Source organism: Salmo trutta, chromosome 3 (assembly GCF_901001165.1).
Source record: "Salmo trutta chromosome 3, fSalTru1.1, whole genome shotgun sequence".
NCBI classification, from domain to species: Eukaryota; Metazoa; Chordata; class Actinopteri; order Salmoniformes; family Salmonidae; genus Salmo; species Salmo trutta.
This window is the reverse complement of record NC_042959.1, coordinates 66353317-66372963: the sequence shown is the minus strand read 5'-3', so window position 1 is coordinate 66372963 and position 19647 is coordinate 66353317. Positions and strand designations below refer to the sequence as shown.

At 43.8% G+C, this 19647-nt stretch overlaps 1 protein-coding gene, 1 long non-coding RNA gene and 1 pseudogene across 2 annotated transcripts; 1 reads left to right on the top strand and 2 right to left on the bottom strand.

Annotated features, from left to right (window-relative positions):
- Positions 1-10459, top strand: part of LOC115184632 (phosphoinositide 3-kinase regulatory subunit 4-like) — a 29716-nt pseudogene extending 19257 nt beyond the window's left edge.
- Positions 10460-12147: 1688 nt separating this feature from the next.
- Positions 12148-12742, bottom strand: LOC115184565 (uncharacterized). The gene is made up of 2 exons (XR_003874404.1): positions 12708-12742; positions 12148-12481 (listed from the first exon to the last, which is right to left on the bottom strand). It is a non-coding gene; the product is annotated as an uncharacterized LOC115184565 (long non-coding RNA).
- Positions 12743-13468: 726 nt separating this feature from the next.
- Positions 13469-18345, bottom strand: LOC115165844 (collagen alpha-4(VI) chain-like). The gene is made up of 9 exons (XM_029719276.1): positions 18036-18345; positions 17805-17840; positions 17666-17702; positions 17165-17176; positions 16133-16626; positions 15925-16024; positions 13911-14575; positions 13642-13737; positions 13469-13525 (listed from the first exon to the last, which is right to left on the bottom strand). The coding sequence occupies exons 2-9, from the start codon at positions 17808-17810 to the stop codon at positions 13469-13471; spliced, it is 1467 nt and encodes a 488-aa protein (XP_029575136.1). The 5' UTR covers positions 17811-17840; positions 18036-18345.
- Positions 18346-19647: the final 1302 nt, after the last annotated feature.

Sequence of the window (19647 nt, the reverse complement as noted above, 5' to 3'; positions counted from 1 at the left end):
GACTTCTGTGATCGAAAAAGCCTTGGTTTCATGCATGTCAACATCAGAAGCCTCCTCCCTAAGTTTGTTTTATTCACTGCTTTAGCACATTCTGCCAACCCTGATGTCCTTGCCGTGTCTGAATCCTGGCTTAGGAAGGCCACCAAAAATTCTGAGATTTCCATACCCAACTACAACATTTTTCCTCAAGATAGAACTGCCAAAGGGGGATGAGTTGCAATCTACTGCAGAGATAGGCTGCAAAGTTCTGTCATGCTGTCCAGGTATATACCCAAACAGTTCGAACTTCTAATTAAAAAAATTAATCTCTCCAGAAATAAGTCTCTCACTGTCGCCGCCTGCTATTGACCCCCCCCCCCCCCCCTCCGCTCCCAGCTGTGCCCTGGACACCATTTGTGAATTGATCGCCCCCATCTAGCCTCCAGAGTTCGTTCTGTTAGGTGACCTAAAACTGGGACATGCTTAACACACCGGCAGTCCTACAATTTAAGCTAGATGCCCTCAATCTAACACAAATCATCAAGGAACCCACCAGGTACAACCCCAAATCTGTAAACATGGGCACCCTCATAGACGTTATCCTGACCAACTTGCCCTCCAAAAACACCTCCGTGTTTTCAATCAGGATCACAGCGATCACTGCCTCATTGCCTGTATCCGTTATGGGTCCGCGGTCAAACGACCACCCCTGATCACCGTCAAACGCTCCTAAAACACTTCTCGAGCAGGCCTTTCTAATAGACCTGGCCTGGGTATCCTGGGAAGGAATATTGACCTCATCCGTCAAGTCGAGGAGCCTGGTCATTCTTTAAAAGTCAATTCCTCACCATCTTAGATAAGCATGCCCCCGTTCAAAAAATGCAGAACTAAGAACAGATATAGCCCTTGGTTCCATCCAGACCTGACTGCCCTTGACCAGCACAAAAACATCCTGTGGCGGACTGCAATAGCATCGAAAAGTCCCCGTGATATACAACTGTTCAGGGAATTCGGGAACCAATACACGCAGTCAGTCAGGAAAGCAAAGGCTAGCTTTTCAAGCAGAAATTTGCATCCTGTAGCTCTAACTCCAAAAAGTTTTGGGACACTATAAAGTTCATGGGAACAAGAGCACCTCCTCCCAGCTGCCCACTGCACTGAGGCTAGGTAACACGGTCACCACTGATAAATCCATGATAATAACATTTCAATAAGCATTTCTCTACGGCTGGCCATGCCTTCCTCCTGGCTACTCCAACCCCGGCCAACAGCTCCGCCCCCCCTGCAGCTACTCGCCCAAGCCCCTAGCTTCTCCTTCACCCAAATCCAGATAGCAGATGTTCTGAAAGAGCTGCAAAACCTGGACCCGTACAAATCAGCTGGGTTAGACAATCTGCACCCTCTCTTTCTAAAACTATCCGCTGCCATTGTTGCAACCCCTATTACCAGTCTGTTCAACCTCTCTTTCGTATCGTCCGAGATCCCTAAAGATTGGAAAGCTGCCGCGGTCGTCCCCCTCTTCAAAGGGGGTGACACCCTAGACCCAAACTGTTACAGACCTATTTCCATCCTGCCCTGCCTATCCAAAGTCTTCGAAAGCCAAGTTATAAACAGATCACTGACGATTTCGAATCCCACCGTACCTTCTCCGCTGTGCAATCCGGTTTCCGAGCTGGTTACGGGTGCACCTCAGCCACGCTCAAGGTACTAAATGATATCATAACCGCCATCGATAAAAGACAGTACTGTGCAGCCGTCTTCATCGACCTGGCCAAGGCTTTCAACTCTGTCAATCACCGTATTCTTATCGGCAGACTCAATAACCTTGGTTTTTCTAACGACTGCCTCGCCTGGTTCACCAACTACTTTGCAGACAGAGTTCAGTGTGTCAAATCGGAGTGCATGTTGTCCGGACCTCTGGCAGTCTCTATGGGGTACCACAGGGTTCAATTCTTGGGCCGACTCTTTTCTCTGTATATATCAATGATGTCGCTCTTGCTGCGGGCGATTCCCCTCTACGCAGACGACACCATTCTGTATACTTCTGGCCCTTCCTTGGACACTGTGCTAACTAACCTCCAAACGAGCTTCAATGCCATACAACACTCCTTCCGTGGCCTCCAACTGCTCTTAAACACTAGTAAAACCAAATGCATGCTTGTCAACCGTTCGCTGCCTGCCACCCGCCCACCCGACTAGCATCACCACCCTGGACGGTTCCGACCTAGAATATGTGGACCACTACAAATACCTAGGTGTCTGGCTTAGACTGGTAAACTCTCCTTCCAGACTCATATTAAACATCTCCAATCCAAAAATTAAATCTAGAATCGACTTCCTATTTCGCAACAAGCCTTCCTTCGCTCACGCCGCCAACTTACCCTAGTAAACTGACTATCCTACCGATCCTCGACTTCAGCGATGTCATCTACAAAATAGCTTCCAATACTCTACTCAGCAAACTGGATGCAGTCCTATCACAGTGCCATCCGTTTTGTTAACCAAATGCACCTTATACCACCCACCACTGCGACCTGTATGTTCTAGTCGGCTGGCCCTCGCTACATATTCGTCGCCATACCCACTGGCTCCAGGTCATCTATAAGACTATGCTTGGTAAAGCTCCACCTTATCTCAGTTCACTGGTCACGATAACAACACTCACCCATAGCACACGTTCCAGCAGGTATATCTCACTGATCATCCCCAAAGCCAACACCTCATTTGGCCGCCTTTCATTCCAGTTCTCTGCTGCCAGTGACTGGAACGAATTGCAAAAATCGCTGAAGTTGGAGACTTTTATTTCCCTCACCAACTTTAAACATCAGCTATCTGAGCAGCTAACCGATCGCTGCAGCTGTACATAGCCCATCTGTACATTGCCCACCCTATCGACTACCTCATCCTCTTACTGTTTTATTTTATTTACTTTTCTGCTCTTTTTGCACACCAGTATCATCTACATGCACATCTTCATTTGCTCATTTATCACTCCAGTGTTTAATCTGCTAAATTGTAAATTATTTGCTCTTATGGCCTATTATTGCCCTACCTCCTCATGCCTTTGGCACACACTGTATATAGACTTTCTTTTTTCTACTGTATCATTGACTTGTTTATTGTGTTAGTGGCTTGTTTGGTTTACTCCATGTGTAACTCTGTGTTGTCTGTGTCACACTGCTTGCTTTATCTTGGCCAGGTCGCAGTTGTAAATGAGAACTTGTTCCTCAACTTGCCTACCTGGTTAAATAAAGGTGAAATAAGAATAAAAATTGTTGTGGGGGTGCTTTGCTGCAGGAGGGACTGATGCACTTCACAAAATAGATGGCATCATGAGGAAGGAAGAAATTATGTGGATATATTGAAGCAACATCTTCAAGACATCAGTCAGGAAGTTAAAGGCTTGGTCGCAAATGGGGTCTTCTAAATGGACAATGACCCCACAGCATACTTCCAAAGTTGTGGCAAAATGGCTTAAGGACAACAAAGTCAAGGTATTGGGAGTGGCCATACACAAAGCCCCATGACTCAATCCTATAGAAAATGTGTGGGCAGAACTGAAAAAGCATGTGCGAGCAAGGAGGCTACAAACCTGACTCAGTTACAACCAGCTCTGTCAGGAGGAATGGGCCAAAATTCACCCAACTTATTGTGGGAAGCTTGTGGAGGCGCTACCCGACAACGTTTGACCCAAGTTAAACAATTTAAAGGCATTGCTACCAAAATACTAATTGAGTGTATGTAAACTTCTGACCCACTGGGACTGTGATGAAAGAAATGAAAGCTGAAATAAGTCATTCTCTCTGACTAGTATTCTTACATTTCACATTCTTAAAATAAAAGTGGTGATCCTAACTGACCTAACACAGGGAATTTTTACTAGGATTAAATGTCACGAATTGTAGAAAGAACTGAGTTTAAATGTATGTGTAAACTTCGACTTCCACGTACGAAGAAAACGATATAAACACGGGACAGGACGGGACAAAGACAAAAACACACGTCCGACTTGGATTAGATTGGTGTGTGTAGTGATGGTAGGTCCAGATGGGTGTGTGTGAGTGATGGTAGGTCCAGATTAGTACATTCATCTGTATAGGTATACAGTCATGGCCAAAAGTTTTGAGAATGACACAAATATTAATTTTCACAAAGTTTGCTGCTTCAGTGTCTTTAAATATTTTTTCAGATGTTACTACCACTGAAGTATAATTACAAGCATTTCATAAGTGTCAAAGGCTTTTATTGACAATTACATGAAGTTGATGCAAAGAGTCAATATTTGCTGTGTTGACCCTTCTTTTTCAAGACCTCTGCAATCCGCCCTGGCATGCTGTCAATTAACTTCTGGGCCACATCCTGACTGATGGCAGCCCATTCTTGCATAATCAATGCTTGGAGTTTGTCAGAATGTAGGGTTTTTGTTTGTCCACCCGCCTCTTGAGGATTGACCACAAGTTCTCAATGGTATTAAGGTCTGGGGAGTTTCTGCCATGGACCCCAAAATATCGATGTGGAATGTTTTTTTTTGGTCAGTTCATTTGCATGGCAAAGAGGGACTTTGCAATTTAAGTTGCAATTCATCTGATCATTCTTCATAACATTCGGAGTATATGCAAATTGACATCATAAAACTGAGGGGCAGCAGATTTTGTGAAAATTAATATTTGGTGTCATTCATCCAAAACTTTTGGCCATGACTGTAAGTGTAGGTGTACCCAATATAAAATCCCACTTCCATCTTTAGATAAATACAAAAAAAAAATCACGTTCTTCTGATTTAATGTTTCAACTAATTCATCTGGTTGTTGTGTTCTTACCCTTTTTAAATTCTAAACCAATTAGATATTTTGTTGACAGTTATGTGTAATTCCCACCTGCAAAAAACCTTGGTGTTGAGTGTTAGCCTCCACATAGACCATTTTCAAATATTTTAGTACCTCTCAGATAATTGTACATAAAGTATGATCACTTAAGAGGTTAATGTGCTGCTATGTGCACATGATAGCATATTTCAAGAGCATACATTACTATTTCCTGCCAATTTAAAATGTGTTTTCTTATGCTGGCGAAGAGAGGGACGGAACCTACACTGTTACATTGATGCTGTTGACCCGGATCATTGGTTGCTGCGGAAAAGGAGGAGGTCAAAAGGGGGGTGAGTGTAACCGATGTGAAATGGCTAGTTAGTTAGCGGTGATTCGCGCTAATAGTGTTTCAATCGGTGACGTCACTCGCTCTGAGACCTGAAGTAGGGTTTCCCCTTGCGTTGCAAGGGCCGTGGCTCTTGTGGCGCGATGGGTAACGATGCTTCGCTGGGTGTCAGTTGTTGATGTGTGCAAGGGTCCCTGGTTCGAGCCCGGGTTGGGGCGAAGAGAGGGACGGAACCTACACTGTTACACATAGATTTTTTTTGTCCAGATTTAAGTTGATTAAAACACACAAACTACAGTTTTGCATATTGTGCATCTAGCCATGTTGCCTTTACCAAGATTAGGAACAATTAGAAACCTTTGTACTCTCTCCAAGACGTTTGGGGTGGGGGTAGTCATTCATGCAGAGGAGAGAAGAGTAAGATCAGGGTTGAGGGTTATCAGGGATAGAAGACCTGCAAGTGGTGGACAAAAATGATAACAAATGAGGGACTAGAAGATGACTATTGGGCGACTACTCATGCATTTTCGGGGGGGCATTGTCATTTTGTCTTTCATTCATCCAGGTGAATCTGTTTTTTGGTCCACCACCTGTACCTTTTTAATACATAGTAGAGAGGGAGAGTTGAAACAGTCTTCAGATAGACTTTAGGAAGACAAGTTGGACTAATTTAACAAGAATAACAGTACAGCAAATGTCAGATTTCAGACGTTCATTGAAAGTTGTGTGTGTGTTATGAGTGCTACTACCATGATGAATAGCAATAATACGTTTATTTGAATAACTTTATGGGAGATTAATATAATCAAATTTTACATAAGAAATGTCAGTTTTGAACATTTTGAAATTAATTAAATATATTATTTAAGAGGTGGGTTTATTTAGAACACCCATGGCTTAAAGGGTACACTTGATACCCATTAAGCCCACTCCGGACTTTGCACATATTTTATAAATATTTGTATGTATTATAATATAATTTAAGTCAAGTTATAAAACTTCACATGAGATGAATCTTTCATGTTATCTCCACTTTTTGTATAAAATTAGGGGGCAGTATATGTTAGAAATATCTGAACTTAGATTTTGGTGGGCTTAATAGGTACACTTACCCTAGTTTATCTAGCAGGAGGGGAATACCATTACCAGGATATAGGTGGTGAATACCATTACCAGGTCCTCTTTAGATACAGTGCCTTCAGAAAGTATTCATACCCCTTGACTTAGTCTACATTTTGATGTGTTACAGCCTGAATTAAAAATATTTTAATACATCAATGACAAAGTGAAAACATGTTTTTAGAGATTTTTGCCAATTTATTGACAATGGAGTACAGAAATATCTCTTATTTTGAACAAAAATGTTAACACAACATGCAACAATTTCTAAGATTTGACTAAGTTACAGTTCATAGAAGGAAATCAGTCAATTGAAATAAATTCATTAGGCCCTAATCTATGGATTTGACATGACTGGGCAGGGGCGGAGCCATGAGTGGGCATGGGAGGGCATAGGCCCACCTACTTGGGAGCCAGGCCCTGCCAATTGGAATTAGTTTTTCCCCACAAAAGGGATTTATTACAGAGAGAAATACTCCCCAGCACTCAAAACGTTTCAGCTTTTCATTTAGAATTCATTAAAACAAAATTCTAAAAACAGAATTCCACTTTGATATTATGGGGTATGTGTGTTGGATACAAAATCTTAATTTAATACATTTTCTAATTCAGGCTGTATCACAACAAAATGTGAAAAAGTCAAGGGGTGTGAGTACTTTCTGAAGGCACTGTATATGGAAGTGTATTAAGGCATCGGAGGAGGAACAGACATCAGCTCGCCTTTTCACAGATGTGCTCTACCTGTGTTGACCATCTTAGATTTCCTTGGAATGCACTTGGATAAGAGCGTCAGTCTGGATAAGAGCGTCTCTCTGGATAAGAGCGTCTCTCTGGATAAGTGCATCTCTCTGGATAAGAGCGTCACTCTGGATAAGAGCGTCTCTCTGGATAAGAGCGTCTCTCTGGATAAGAGCGTCACTCTGGATAAGAGCGTCTCTCTGGATAAGAGCGTCTCTCTGGATAAGAGCGTCTCTCTGGATAAGAGCGTCACTCTGGATAAGAGCGTCACTCTGGATAAGAGCGTCACTCTGGATAATAGCGTCTCTCTGGATAATAGCGTCTCTCTGGATAAGAGCGTCTGCTATAAATAACCAAAACGTTGATGGAAAAACTAATGAACAACAGTCCTCAATCCAACCTGTGTGAATGTTTTGATGCTGTCTTACAGGTCAGTGCTGACGTACTCCCGCATCGGGGGCCACGTGAAAACGTTGACCTTCTGTCAGGGGTCACACTACCTGGCTGCTGCCTCAGACAACGGTTCCATCCAGCTCCTGGCCATTGAGGCCAACAAGCCCCCCAAATCACCCAAAGTGAACCCCTTTCAGACCAGGTATGTACTATCCATCATGGGTTGATTGAGCAGAAAGTTGGTTTCTTACTGTAGTTGATATAATTATTATTAATTTATTGGATTTATATAACGCTTTTCTACCAACTGAGGTACACAAAGCACTTTACATAGTAGGGGGAAACTCACCTCATCCACCACCAATGAACTTGCAGTATCATGAAGTTATCATGATCATGCAGTAGATACTGCAGTATCATGTAGTTATCATTATCATGCAGTAAATACTGCATTATCATGTAGTTATCATGATCATGCAGTAAATACTGCAGTATCATGAAGTTATCATGATCATGCAGTATCATGTAGTTACCATTATCATGCAGTAAATACTGCAGTATCATGTAGTTATCATGATCATGCAGTAGATACTGCAGTATCATTTTGATGCCACAATGTAATAATGAGTTACTCCACATTTAACTGTTATATCGACTGTCCTCTCAGGTTTCTGGACCAGAAGGATGACGGCTGCGTGGTGGACGTCCACCATTTTAATTCTGGAGCCCAGTCTGTGCTGGCCTACGCCACGGTGAACGGCTCCCTGGTGGGCTGGGACCTGCGCTCCAACTCCAACGCCTGGACCCTCCGCCACGACCTCCGCCTGGGCCTCATCACCTCCTTCACCGTGGACATGCACCAGTGCTGGCTCTGCCTGGGTACGTGGGTGTTGGTGTGAGCACGTGGGTGGATGTGGGTTGTGTGGTGCATGTTACGTGTATGAAAAATGTAAATGGATTTCGTCTGAAAACTGCATTGAAAACTTAACTTAAACAGAGTTGTGACTTATCTGACATCCACTTATCAGGAGTCTACTGAATCCTATTCTGTTTCGTCCACACACAGGTACAACGGCAACAGGCACTATGGATGTCCGGCACTCAAACCACTCCCACCCTGCCCGAGCACGAATCAGACGGCTGCTCATGCACCGCTCTACCAATCCTCCGTCATTGCTGGTGAGACTCGATGTCATCATATTTTTTATCTTTATTAACGAAACCTTTCTTTGAGGGGCAAATGAAACTATTATTTGTGTGTTTTGTTGCTGTTTTGTAGCGGTCCAGGGCAACAATGAGGTATCCATGTGGGACATGGAGACGGGGGACAGGAAGTTCACGCTGTGGGCCAGCTCTGCTCCCCCTCTCTCAGAGATGCAGCCGTCCCCCCACAGTGTCCATGGATCTACTGCAGCCCTGCAGACGGGAACCCCCTCCTCCTCACAGCTGGCTCCGACATGAGAATCAGGTATTTTTGCTATACTCTCCACTGGACTAACCATCCTTCTGATATATTAACCCAGTTCTGACCATGTATGTTTGCTGTACTCTCCACTGGACTAACCATCCTTCTGATATATTTAACCCAGTTCTGACCATGTATGTTTGCTATACTCTCCACTGGACTAACCATCCTTCTGATATATTTAACCCAGTTCTGACCATGCATGTTTGCTATACTCTCCACTGGACTAACCATCCTTCTGATATATTAACCCAGTTCTGACCATGTATGTTTGCTATACTCTCCACTGGACTAACCATCCTTCTGATATATTTAACCCAGTTCTGACCATGTATGTTTGCTGTACTCTCCACTGGACTAACCATCCTTCTGATATATTAACCCAGTTCTGACCATGTATGTTTGCTATACTCTCCACTGGACTAACCATCCTTCTGATATATTTAACCCAGTTCTGACCATGTATGTTTGCTATACTCTCCACTGGACTAACCATCCTTCTGATATATTTAACCCAGTTCTGACCATGTATGTTTGCTGTACTCTCCACTGGACTAACCATCCTTCTGATATATTTAACCCAGTTCTGACCATGTATGTTTGCTGTACTCTCCACTGGACTAACCATCCTTCTGATATATTTAACCCAGTTCTGACCATGTATGTTTGCCGGATGACATTTAAGTTTGTGTTTGACAATTTGGCTTAGCCAAGAAGTGTGTTGGATGGTGTTAGCTTGTTTGTTTTGTCAGTCAAGTCTTATTTCTATACTGTGTTCTGTGTTATTACCAGGTTCTGGGACTTGGCTTACCCAGAGAGGTCCTACATCGTGGCAGGTGGAGCCAATGAACCGCTGCACTGTCCCTCAGTCCTCTACAGCCGCAAGATCATCGAGGGCACCGAGGTTGTACAGGTATGCCCTGATAGGACGGTGGCAGTGTATTCAGTGTATTCCTCTAAGCACCTGGTCCTACAATGAGGTGTTCAATACATAATTTCTGTCCCCAGGAGAGCAATTTATTTGCAGCGTTATAAACATGAATGAATAAGAAACCACAAGACAGGTAGAGATTGACCTACATTCCCTGTCCTGTCAGGAGATCCACAGCAAACAGAAGAGTGGAGCCACAGAGGACGCCCCCCGCAGGGGCCCAGAGTCCCTCCCCGTGGGCCACCATGACATCATCACTGACATCGCCACTTTCCAGACCACACAGGGCTTCATCGTCACTTCGTCCAGAGACGGCATCGTCAAAGTCTGGAAATAAACTGCCCCTTTCAGGCCCTCCCACTCTCGCTGACACACACACACACACACACCCACACACACACCCAACCAACCAACCAACCAACCATACACTCTAGTCCTCAACTTCTTCACCCCAGAGTTTTGATCTATGTTGTAGACTTTTGTACATAGTATATTTTAAAGCTAATTATATAAGAGAAGCTTCTGGAAATCCTGTCGCAAAATACGAGTAGATGTTAACCCTTTGTTTGTAATGACATTCACTGAAGTCACAATTATGCAATGCCTGATATCTGTTGATGTTAAACTGCTCAAAAGCAACTGTTCAAGAAGTGTCAATAAAGTTTGGTATGATGAATGAACTCTTTATGAACTGCTATTATGAACTCTATAGTTTTTAGTGTTTATTGAGCGCTATAGTTCTCTCATAGTCTCAAAGTTGTAACGTTAACAAACCAGGCCATGACCAGGACTGAAACCAACCCTTGGCATGAACAGTGTCCACATTCTCAAACCATAGCTGTTATCGATGACAATTGTCGCAAGTTTAATTTGTATATCAAAACACAACAGCAAATCCATTCAGGGCAGGATTAATGCAGGGACTTACCGGGGCTGAAGCCCCTGGACCCAGGCCCGTAGGGGACCCAATAGGGAGCAAAAATAATAAGGAAATATTAACAGTATATATTATATATTTTTATTTTTATTGCAACAGCTAACAATGGGATGATTCAGGGGCCGCTCTCAAGGAGTGTAGACAGCCTGCTGCCGCTCTGCTAATCGTCAAATGAGGGGAGGGGAGGGGAGGAGGTAGGGGGCCCACATGGGTAACTGGGGGGCCCTGCCTTGATTGGGTAACTGACTAATACATTTTTTTTTAAATGCATAATAAATACATGTAACTGGTCAACTGTGTGAGTCGGGCTGGGCCCAAGAGGCAATACAAATAAAAAATATATATATATTTTTTTAAATCCAGCACAGGAGCCCACACCAACATAGTGTTTTATAGGGGTGTTTTTCCTTTATTTGGGCAGCTACTGGTATGCCTACAGTCAGAAGGGCACAATTTGGGCAGCATATGCACCAATATAGGTTACAGCTTGTTTCATTGTGGCCATAGACATATAACCCATAGAAGAATTTTGGAATCTCTTTCCCTGGCAATTTGATGTTAAACTCATGGGTACTAGCAATGGCTGCCAGTCCTGATTTGAATGGGAACAGCCATCTATGGATTATATTTCTATGGTAGGTTGCTGCTGCCTTTTGCAGATTAAAAAATAATATAGCGGGAAAAACATACAGTTTGGAAAGCAAATGCATACACCTGAAGAAGACTAATCAGCCTGTAAAACCAATATAAATAAATAATAAACTCCCAATTTGTTGTGAACATCAGCACTGTTTTAAAAAGTAGCTCATCTTGAGATAGCCGATGCACTCGTCGTCGTGGCGATAGCCTATCACCGTGAGTAGCCCATGGCTTCATCTTCATCATTAGGTGAGTCAGTGTGCAACTGGAAATTGTATTTAGTAACTTACTGTATGTATAAATACACATGTATTTCCTTCTAATATTGTACATATCTGTGTGTCTCTTCATTGGCCTGGGCTATCGTTATGATTTCTTAATCTGGCCCAGTATCCGTTCAGAATCTATATCAGTAGACTAAGGTCATAAGAGCATCAAAAATAAACTGACCGCTAAGGAATTTGTGCAGTTTTATTTTCAACACTTCAGCACCAAATGGTCAAGTTAGAGGAAACAGACACACAGTGCAACAAATGACATATAGCCTGAATTTACATCTATGGTTAACATCCAAGCTCCAGAAGTTAACAGTGCATTGCCTGGTGCTTGGTTTGGTCGCTGTGATGATGGAAAATAGCCACAAGAGACGATACAGGTTATTTCATTGCTTTAAAGTCATTCTCACAAAAGCATCAGTGCCCTTATGTATGTTTGTTGCATGACTGCATGAGAGTCAGATCCATTACTTAGGCTGCTTGAACAGACTTGAATAAAATAGAGAAATATTCATACTTCTGTTCCAGTAATTTCCATTTTTACCCAAAAGGAGAACAACTAAATGCTAAAGATAAGGTCTAGAGTTATTTACACAGACAGTGCTGCTTTTGATGTTCACACCTTGAACGAGAATTTGTTTGGCTGGTCAATTCACTCTAATCAGGGTTTTAGATGTGTGGAGTTCCTCCTCAGACAGAGGCCTTCACAAGCCTCCTGCGTCTCGAAGCGGTTACCGTTGCCGCCACAGCCCCATACCAGAAACGGGAGCACTCGCTCTGTGTCGTGTCAAAGTACCACTTCAGAGTGTAGTTCTCACAACCTCCCTTGTCCTGTTTGAAGAAACATGCATCTGGGGAAGAGGATGGAGAGGTAACAGGGCAAAGGAGAGAAATGGGAGATAGAAAAAAGGGGATAGGATTCAGAAGAAAACAAAAGAAAGAGGGGAGAGGAAAGAGAGAGGGGAGAGGACAAAGCCAAAGGTTAAGACTCATGCCTTTTACACTATTGTACAGACCTGAGCCTGCTGTCTTTTCACATGATTATTGCATACACAATTAGAGAGATGTGGTCCTTACCCTGGTTAAGAACTGTACTTTCCTCTGTCCTCAGGGGTTGTGTGATCTGTGAACACATAACATTAGAAGAAAATCTCTGGCGTAGTGCTGTGAATGATGACCTCGCAGCTGACACAACAACATGAGACAACATGACAACTGACAAAAATGGCATCACAACTTTTGTCATTTCAATCCTGTAATTGCCATACTGCTTAAACAAGGTATATTACAGTCACTAATGTTAGGGGTTCAGCTCATTAGAATTCTCTCGACTGAAAGCCTCCTGATTTGAGAATGCAAATAGAACAACTAGTGTTCTCTCTCATGCAGAATGCATTATATGATTCAGCATTTGACAAAACATCACAACAGTCGTTGTCATTCAGGTTGTGGCTAACAGAGCTCTACATCTATGACCTCCACATGATGTTCAGTAGAGGTGGTAGCAGTAGAGGGCTGGGGGGACTTACTGGAAGTGCCACACATCTCAAAGCATTAGTTTTCCGTTCTAAAACAGTTGGCGTTAGCGTCGCAACTGCCGTACCAAAAAGGCAAGCATGCACCGAGCGTTTTGTTAAAGTGCCATCGCTGGCCATAGTCCCCGCAGTTGGCGCCACTGTCGACATCCAACTAACAGTGGTCTGAAAGCAGAACAAGCGGGTTTGTAAACGGGGATGGAAGACATGCAGTACGCGGTTGCAAACTGAGACTACTCATGCAGTGGGATACGAGGGAACAGTGAGGGAGAGAGAAATAGAAGTTGTGTTATAAATGTGGGGTTACTGATTACCATTAGAGTTTGTCTGTGGCCGGGGAGGTGAAGTGGCTCCATCTCCCTGGAGAAGGCATGTATAGTGTCAACCTGGTCAAGAGCTATCTGAGTGGGAAATACACCAGTGTGCTCCGGGAACTCCTCATCTGTGTACTCCTCCTCCTCTTCCTCTTTCCACACCTCCCACTCTGCCTGTCCTTGTCCCTGCCCGTGTTCCTGTCCCAGCATCAGCTCACACTTGAGTTTGAGATCAGCAGGAGGGTAGCTGTTCATTCCCTCTGAAATAGAGAGGGGGGAGTGAGAGGGTTAGGACACACAGTAGCACTGCCTTGGCAGCAGCTAATGGGGATCCCTAATAAATACAAATGTTAAAATGTATGATCTGTTCTGGCATAATTATCTCTCCTTCAAGAGACAACCAGATGAAGAAGCATGTTAGTGTTCCTTACTGCTGAGGACCCTGAGGAAGGCTCTGAAGAAGCGCTGTGCGTAGCCCTCTCCCACTCCTTCACGTGCCACAGATGGAGCAGGTGCTGCTCTGACGGCGTGCTCGCCAACTCCTCCACCTGGGTGCTGTTGTAATGGTCGCCCACCGTGATCACAAACAGGGAAACGCCCTGACACTTGGCCTTCTGGGAAATGTAGGCCAGCTTGGCCTGGTCCCAGTGGGCTGTCTCGGCCCCCACCACAGCCAGCACCACTCTACTCTTCCTGGGCCTGGTGGCCTTGAGGAACACCTTGCTCAGAGCGTACTCCAGGGTCTGCCCCAGAGACAACACTCCTCCCTGCTGCTGCATGCTCCTCAGGTGTGTCTGTAGACCAATGTGGTTGTGGTACTTCTGCAGGTCAAACTCTACCTTAACGGCCTGGGAAGTCTGGGGGAGTAGAGAACCACTGGTCTGGAGAAGGGCCACCCTGGCCCGGCCGTCAGCCACGCTGGGTTTGGGGCTCCAGGCTACCTGCTTCACCACTGAGCCCAGAAGCTCCTGGACGCCAGCGTACTGGTCGGCCCGGATCTCCCTTGAACCATCCACCACCAGGGTCAGGTCCATATCCACCACCAGGGGCCGCTGAGCGTCAGTAAAGTCACACTCCTGGGCTGGTTTACAGTGGTCTGATGGACACACAGAACCAGAGCTTAGAGATAGTAGTAGTACAGTAGTATCAGTAGTACTAGTGTAGTAGTAGTGTAGTAGTACAGTAGCATCAGTAGCAGTAGTACAGTAGCATCAGTAGCAGTAGTACAGTAGTAGTATAGTAATAGTAGTAGTACAGTAGCATCAGTAGTAGTACAGTAGCATCAGTAGTACTAGTGTAGTAGTACAGTAGCATTAGTAGTAGTAGTACAGTAGCAGTAGTACAGTAGCATCAGTAGCATAGTAATAGTAGTAGTACAGTAGCATCAGTAGTAGTACAGTAGCATCAGTAGTACTAGTGTAGTAGTAGTGTAATAGTACAGTAGCATCAGTAGTAGTAGTACAGTAGCAGTAGTACAGTAGCATCAGTAGCATAGTAATAGTAGTAGTACAGTAGCATCAGTAGTAGTACAGTAGCATCAGTAGAAGAACAGTAGTAATACTATTGGTAGTACAGTAGCATCAGTAGTAGGAGGAGGAGTAGTACAGTAGCACCATCAGTAGAAGTAGTACAGTAGCATCAGTACAGTAGTAGTAGTAGTAGTAGCCAGTAGTCAGTAGTAGTAGTAGTAGTAGTACTACTGTAGTAGTAGTAGTAGTAGTGCAGTAGAATTAGTAGAAGTACAGTAGCATCAGCAGCAGTAGTAGTACAGTAGCATCAGTAGTACAGTAGCAGTACAGTAGAATCAGTAATAGTAGTAGTAGTAATAGTAGTACTGTAGTAGTACAGTAGCATCAGTAGTAGTAGTACAGTAGCATCAGTAGTAGTAGTAGTACAATAGCATCAGTAGTAGTACAGTAGCATCAGTAGTAGTAGTAGTACGGTAGTACAGTAGCATCAGTAGTAGTAGTAATAGTAGTACTGTAGTAGTACAGTAGAATCAGTAGTAGTAGTGCAGTAACATCATTAGTAGTAGTATTAGTAGTACAGTAGCATCAGTAGCAGGAGGAGTAGTACAATAGCAGCATCAGTAGTAGTAGCATCAGTAGTAGTAGTAGTAGTACAGTAACATCAGTAGTAGTGTATTAGTAGTAGTGTAGTACAGTAGCATCAGTAGTAGTAGGAATGTAGTAGTAGTGTAGTAGTAGTAGTACAGTAGCATAATTAGTAGTGTAGTAGTAGTGGTAGTAGTAGTAGTAGTACAGTAGCATCAGTAGTAGTGTATTAGTAGTAGTACAGTAGCTTTAGTAATAGTGTAGTAGTAGTAGAAAACTTTATTATATATGCCCAAGGGGATTATTGGTTCTACAGTAGAATTAACCATAAAAACAAGACATACATTGATACCAAATAAGACTATATTTTATTTTGTCCCTGTGTGTTTACCGTAGCAGATGACGCAATTTTTGATTCTTGTCAGTACAGCATTTTGGTCCTGTGACCTATCCACCAGCCGAACAAGGATGAAGCTGCCCGTGTCATCAGCCTGCACCACAACAAAACAAAAACACACATGGGCTGCATTTCAATTCACCAGCCTTTCTGCTGCCCCGTTCACTACCCCTTCCCAGAAAGCATCTGTTTGTAATTGTACCTCAAATGCCTGTTGAACATCGAGGGAGTTCTTCATGGCGATGACAGCAGGAGCGATGTTCAGGGCCTTGAACTCCATGGCGGCCGTGACGATGGCTGCGCTGTCCACAGAGGGCCCGTTGGTGAAGAACACTGCCACCTTCCTCATCGTCAACGCTTTACGGGTTCGCTTGAAGACGTGGCGCCCCACAAAGCGCATGGCCTCCCCAAGATGGCGCCGGTTGGACGTTCGTTCCAGTGCAATGTTTTGGATGGCCTCCAACAACTCCTGCTTGCGTTGGTAGTCCTGGAATCTGATCAGGTACTTGGTGTTGGCACTATAGGATACCACGGCAACACGTGCACCTGTCGGGCAGTTGCTCTCGGCAATGGCAACGTCGTCCAATATGGAGAGGAGAGCGGAGCGCATCCTCTCGAACGTGGCAGGATTCACATCCTGTGACATATCCAGAGCAAAGACCAGCTCTGTGGGGTAGGCTGGGCATGCTGCCTGGCCTAGGGATAGAGTGAGAGGAAGGGAGAGAGGTACAGAGAGAGAGAAGGGGAGAGGAAGGGAGAGAGGTACAGAGAGAGAGAGAGGGGAGAGGAAGGGAGAGAGGTACAGAGAGAGAGAGGGGAGAGGAAGGGAGAGAGAGAGAGAGAGAGAGAGGGGAGAGGAACGGGGAGAGGAACGGAGAGAGAGAGAGGGGAGAGGAAGGGAGAGAGGGACAGAGAGAGAGAAGGGGAGAGGAAGGGAGAGAGGGACAGAGAGAGAGAAGGGGAGAGGAAGGGAGAGAGGGACAGAGAGAGAAGGGGAGAGGAAGGCAGAGAGGGACAGAGAGAGAGAAGGGGAGAGGAAGGCAGAGAGGGACAGAGAGAGAGAAGGGGAGAGGAAGGCAGAGAGGGACAGAGAGAGGGGGTGAGGGGGGCAATGGTATTTTTAATGACAACCATTCATAACATCACTTTGCCAAGAGTTCTGGTTTGATTACACCAGAATCTACAGTCAAGTACATACATTTATTTGGACGAGGAAGGGTTAATGGAGACATACCTTGAGAGCATGCTGTTTGGGGGAGAAAAATATCATCGTTTAGAGACAAAATTAGGAATGAATTAATCTTTGCTTATGAAAACATGACCTTACCAGCAATAAAGCAATTGACACAGCGGATCTTTTTCTTACAAAAAATCTAGAGTAGGAATACCAAGAGCTTACCACAGTTATCACGGATATAGAGTAGGAATACCAAGAGCTTACCACAGTTATCACGGATATAGAGTAGGAATACCAAGAGCTTACCACAGTTATCACGGATATAGAGTAGGAATACCAAGAGCTTACCACAGTTATCACGGATATAGAGTAGGAATACCAAGAGCTTACCACAGTTATCACGGATATAGAGTAGGAATACCAAGAGCTTACCACAGTTATCACGGATATAGAGTAGGAATACCAAGAGCTTACCACAGTTATCACGGATATAGAGTAGGAATACCAAGAGCTTACCACAGTTATCACGGATATAGAGTAGGAATACCAAGAGCTTACCACAGTTATCACGGATATAGGTGGTCAGCTGGCATTCCTAGGGAGACAAATCAAATAACATGTTAAATAGCTCTCAAGATTCTCTATGTAAAATGTTTTATACTTAAATTGGAACAAAGATCAGACAGAATACACATACAGACATGGCTCTCTCTCCTGGTCTGCCTCTAGAGCCCTAGATAGGAATAGAGAATTAGTCATAAATCCACATGTAAACAGTGAATATCTTACCAATACTTCTACTGTAAAAACAACCAATACTACAACTACTATTGTTATTCACTTGAAACAAATAACAATAATAAACAACTAATACATGGGATTTGTAAAGTTCCTTTTAAAGATCCAAAAACGCAAATGATATACTAACAGTGTGTCCCGGTGGTCCAATGGATCCTGGATCTCCTGACTCACCCGACCTGCCCGAGTTCCCCTGGTTTAATCACATCGTAACATATGGCCATTTTAACAGAAGATTTTATACATGTCAACACATATTAGTATCTGTGGCCCAAGCGAAAATCACAAGGTTTGAAGTTCAACACCTGAGAATATAAGCAGTGGTGTTAGAATCTCTATAATTGAGTCAAAGAGAGTCTATGTGTGAGTATATACAGTTCTGGAGGGTGACTCTTTAGTCCCACGAAGATAGTTTGTAGATGTTCAATAACTGTCAACAACATATCAACTAACTATCCACTAACCCTAGCCCTTACCCTAACCCTTATTCTAAAACTAACCCTTACCCTAACCCTTATTCTAAAACTAACCCTTACCCTAACCCTTATTCTAAAACTAACCCTTACCCTAACCCTAATTCTAAAACTAACCCTTACCCTAACCCTTATTCTAAACTAACCCTTACCCTAACCCTTATTCTAAAACTAACCCTTACCCTAACCCTTATTCTAAAACGTAACCTTACCCTAACCCTTATTCTAAAACTAACCCTACCCTAACCCTATATCAAAACCTAACCCTTACCCTAACCCTTATTCTAAAACTAACCCTTACCCTAACCCTTATTGTAAAACTAACCCTACCCTAACCCTATATCAAAACCTAACCCTTACCCTAACCCTATATCAAAACCTAACCCTTATTCTAAAACTAACCCTTACCCTAACCCTTATTCTAAAACTAACCCTTACCCTAACCCGTATTCTAAAACTAACCCTTACCCTAACCCTATATCAAAACCTAACCCTTACCCTAACCCTATATCAAAACCTAACCCTTACCCTAACCCTATATCAAAACCTAACCCTAGCCCTAACTGTAACCTTAACAAGCAGTTGCTTATCAACAGATATTTTGTTAATAGTATGACCATCTGTAGAGCATCTACACCAGTGGTTCTTAACCTGGGTTCGATCGAACCCCAGGGGTTCGGTGAGTCAGTCTCAGGGGTTCGGCGGAGGTCAAGACACACGACTCATATGATTCGTGATGACACGCCCCGCTTGGCCATCATTGGCTGCAGGTGATCACGCAACATCGCTTGGCCTATCTGTGCTGCAGGGAATTTGGCGCTCTCAGTAGTCGAATTGTGACTGTCGTGATGGTACGTCGTGTGATTTCTTTCTTAAATTTTAATCCCTTCATACTAACTATGCGAGCAAAAAAAGAAAGTGGTCGGACGAATATGTACAATATGGATTCACATGTATAACGGAACGTGATGAGAGTCAGCGTCCTAACTGCATGATTTGCAATGCCAAGTTGAGCAATTCTAGTCTAGCACCGGCAAAACTAAGAGAACCCTTCTTAAGCTGCATGGAGATGGACAATACAAGAACACAACGCTCGCTGAATTCAAGGTGAAGAGAGCCATTTTTCCAATTAAGAAGGGTTCGGTGAATGCGCATATGAAACTGGTGGGGGTCAGTACCTCCAACAGGTTAAGAACCACTGATCTACACTGAGTGTACAAAACAGAGTTGCACCCCCTTTCACCCTCAGAACAGCCTCCATTCATCGGG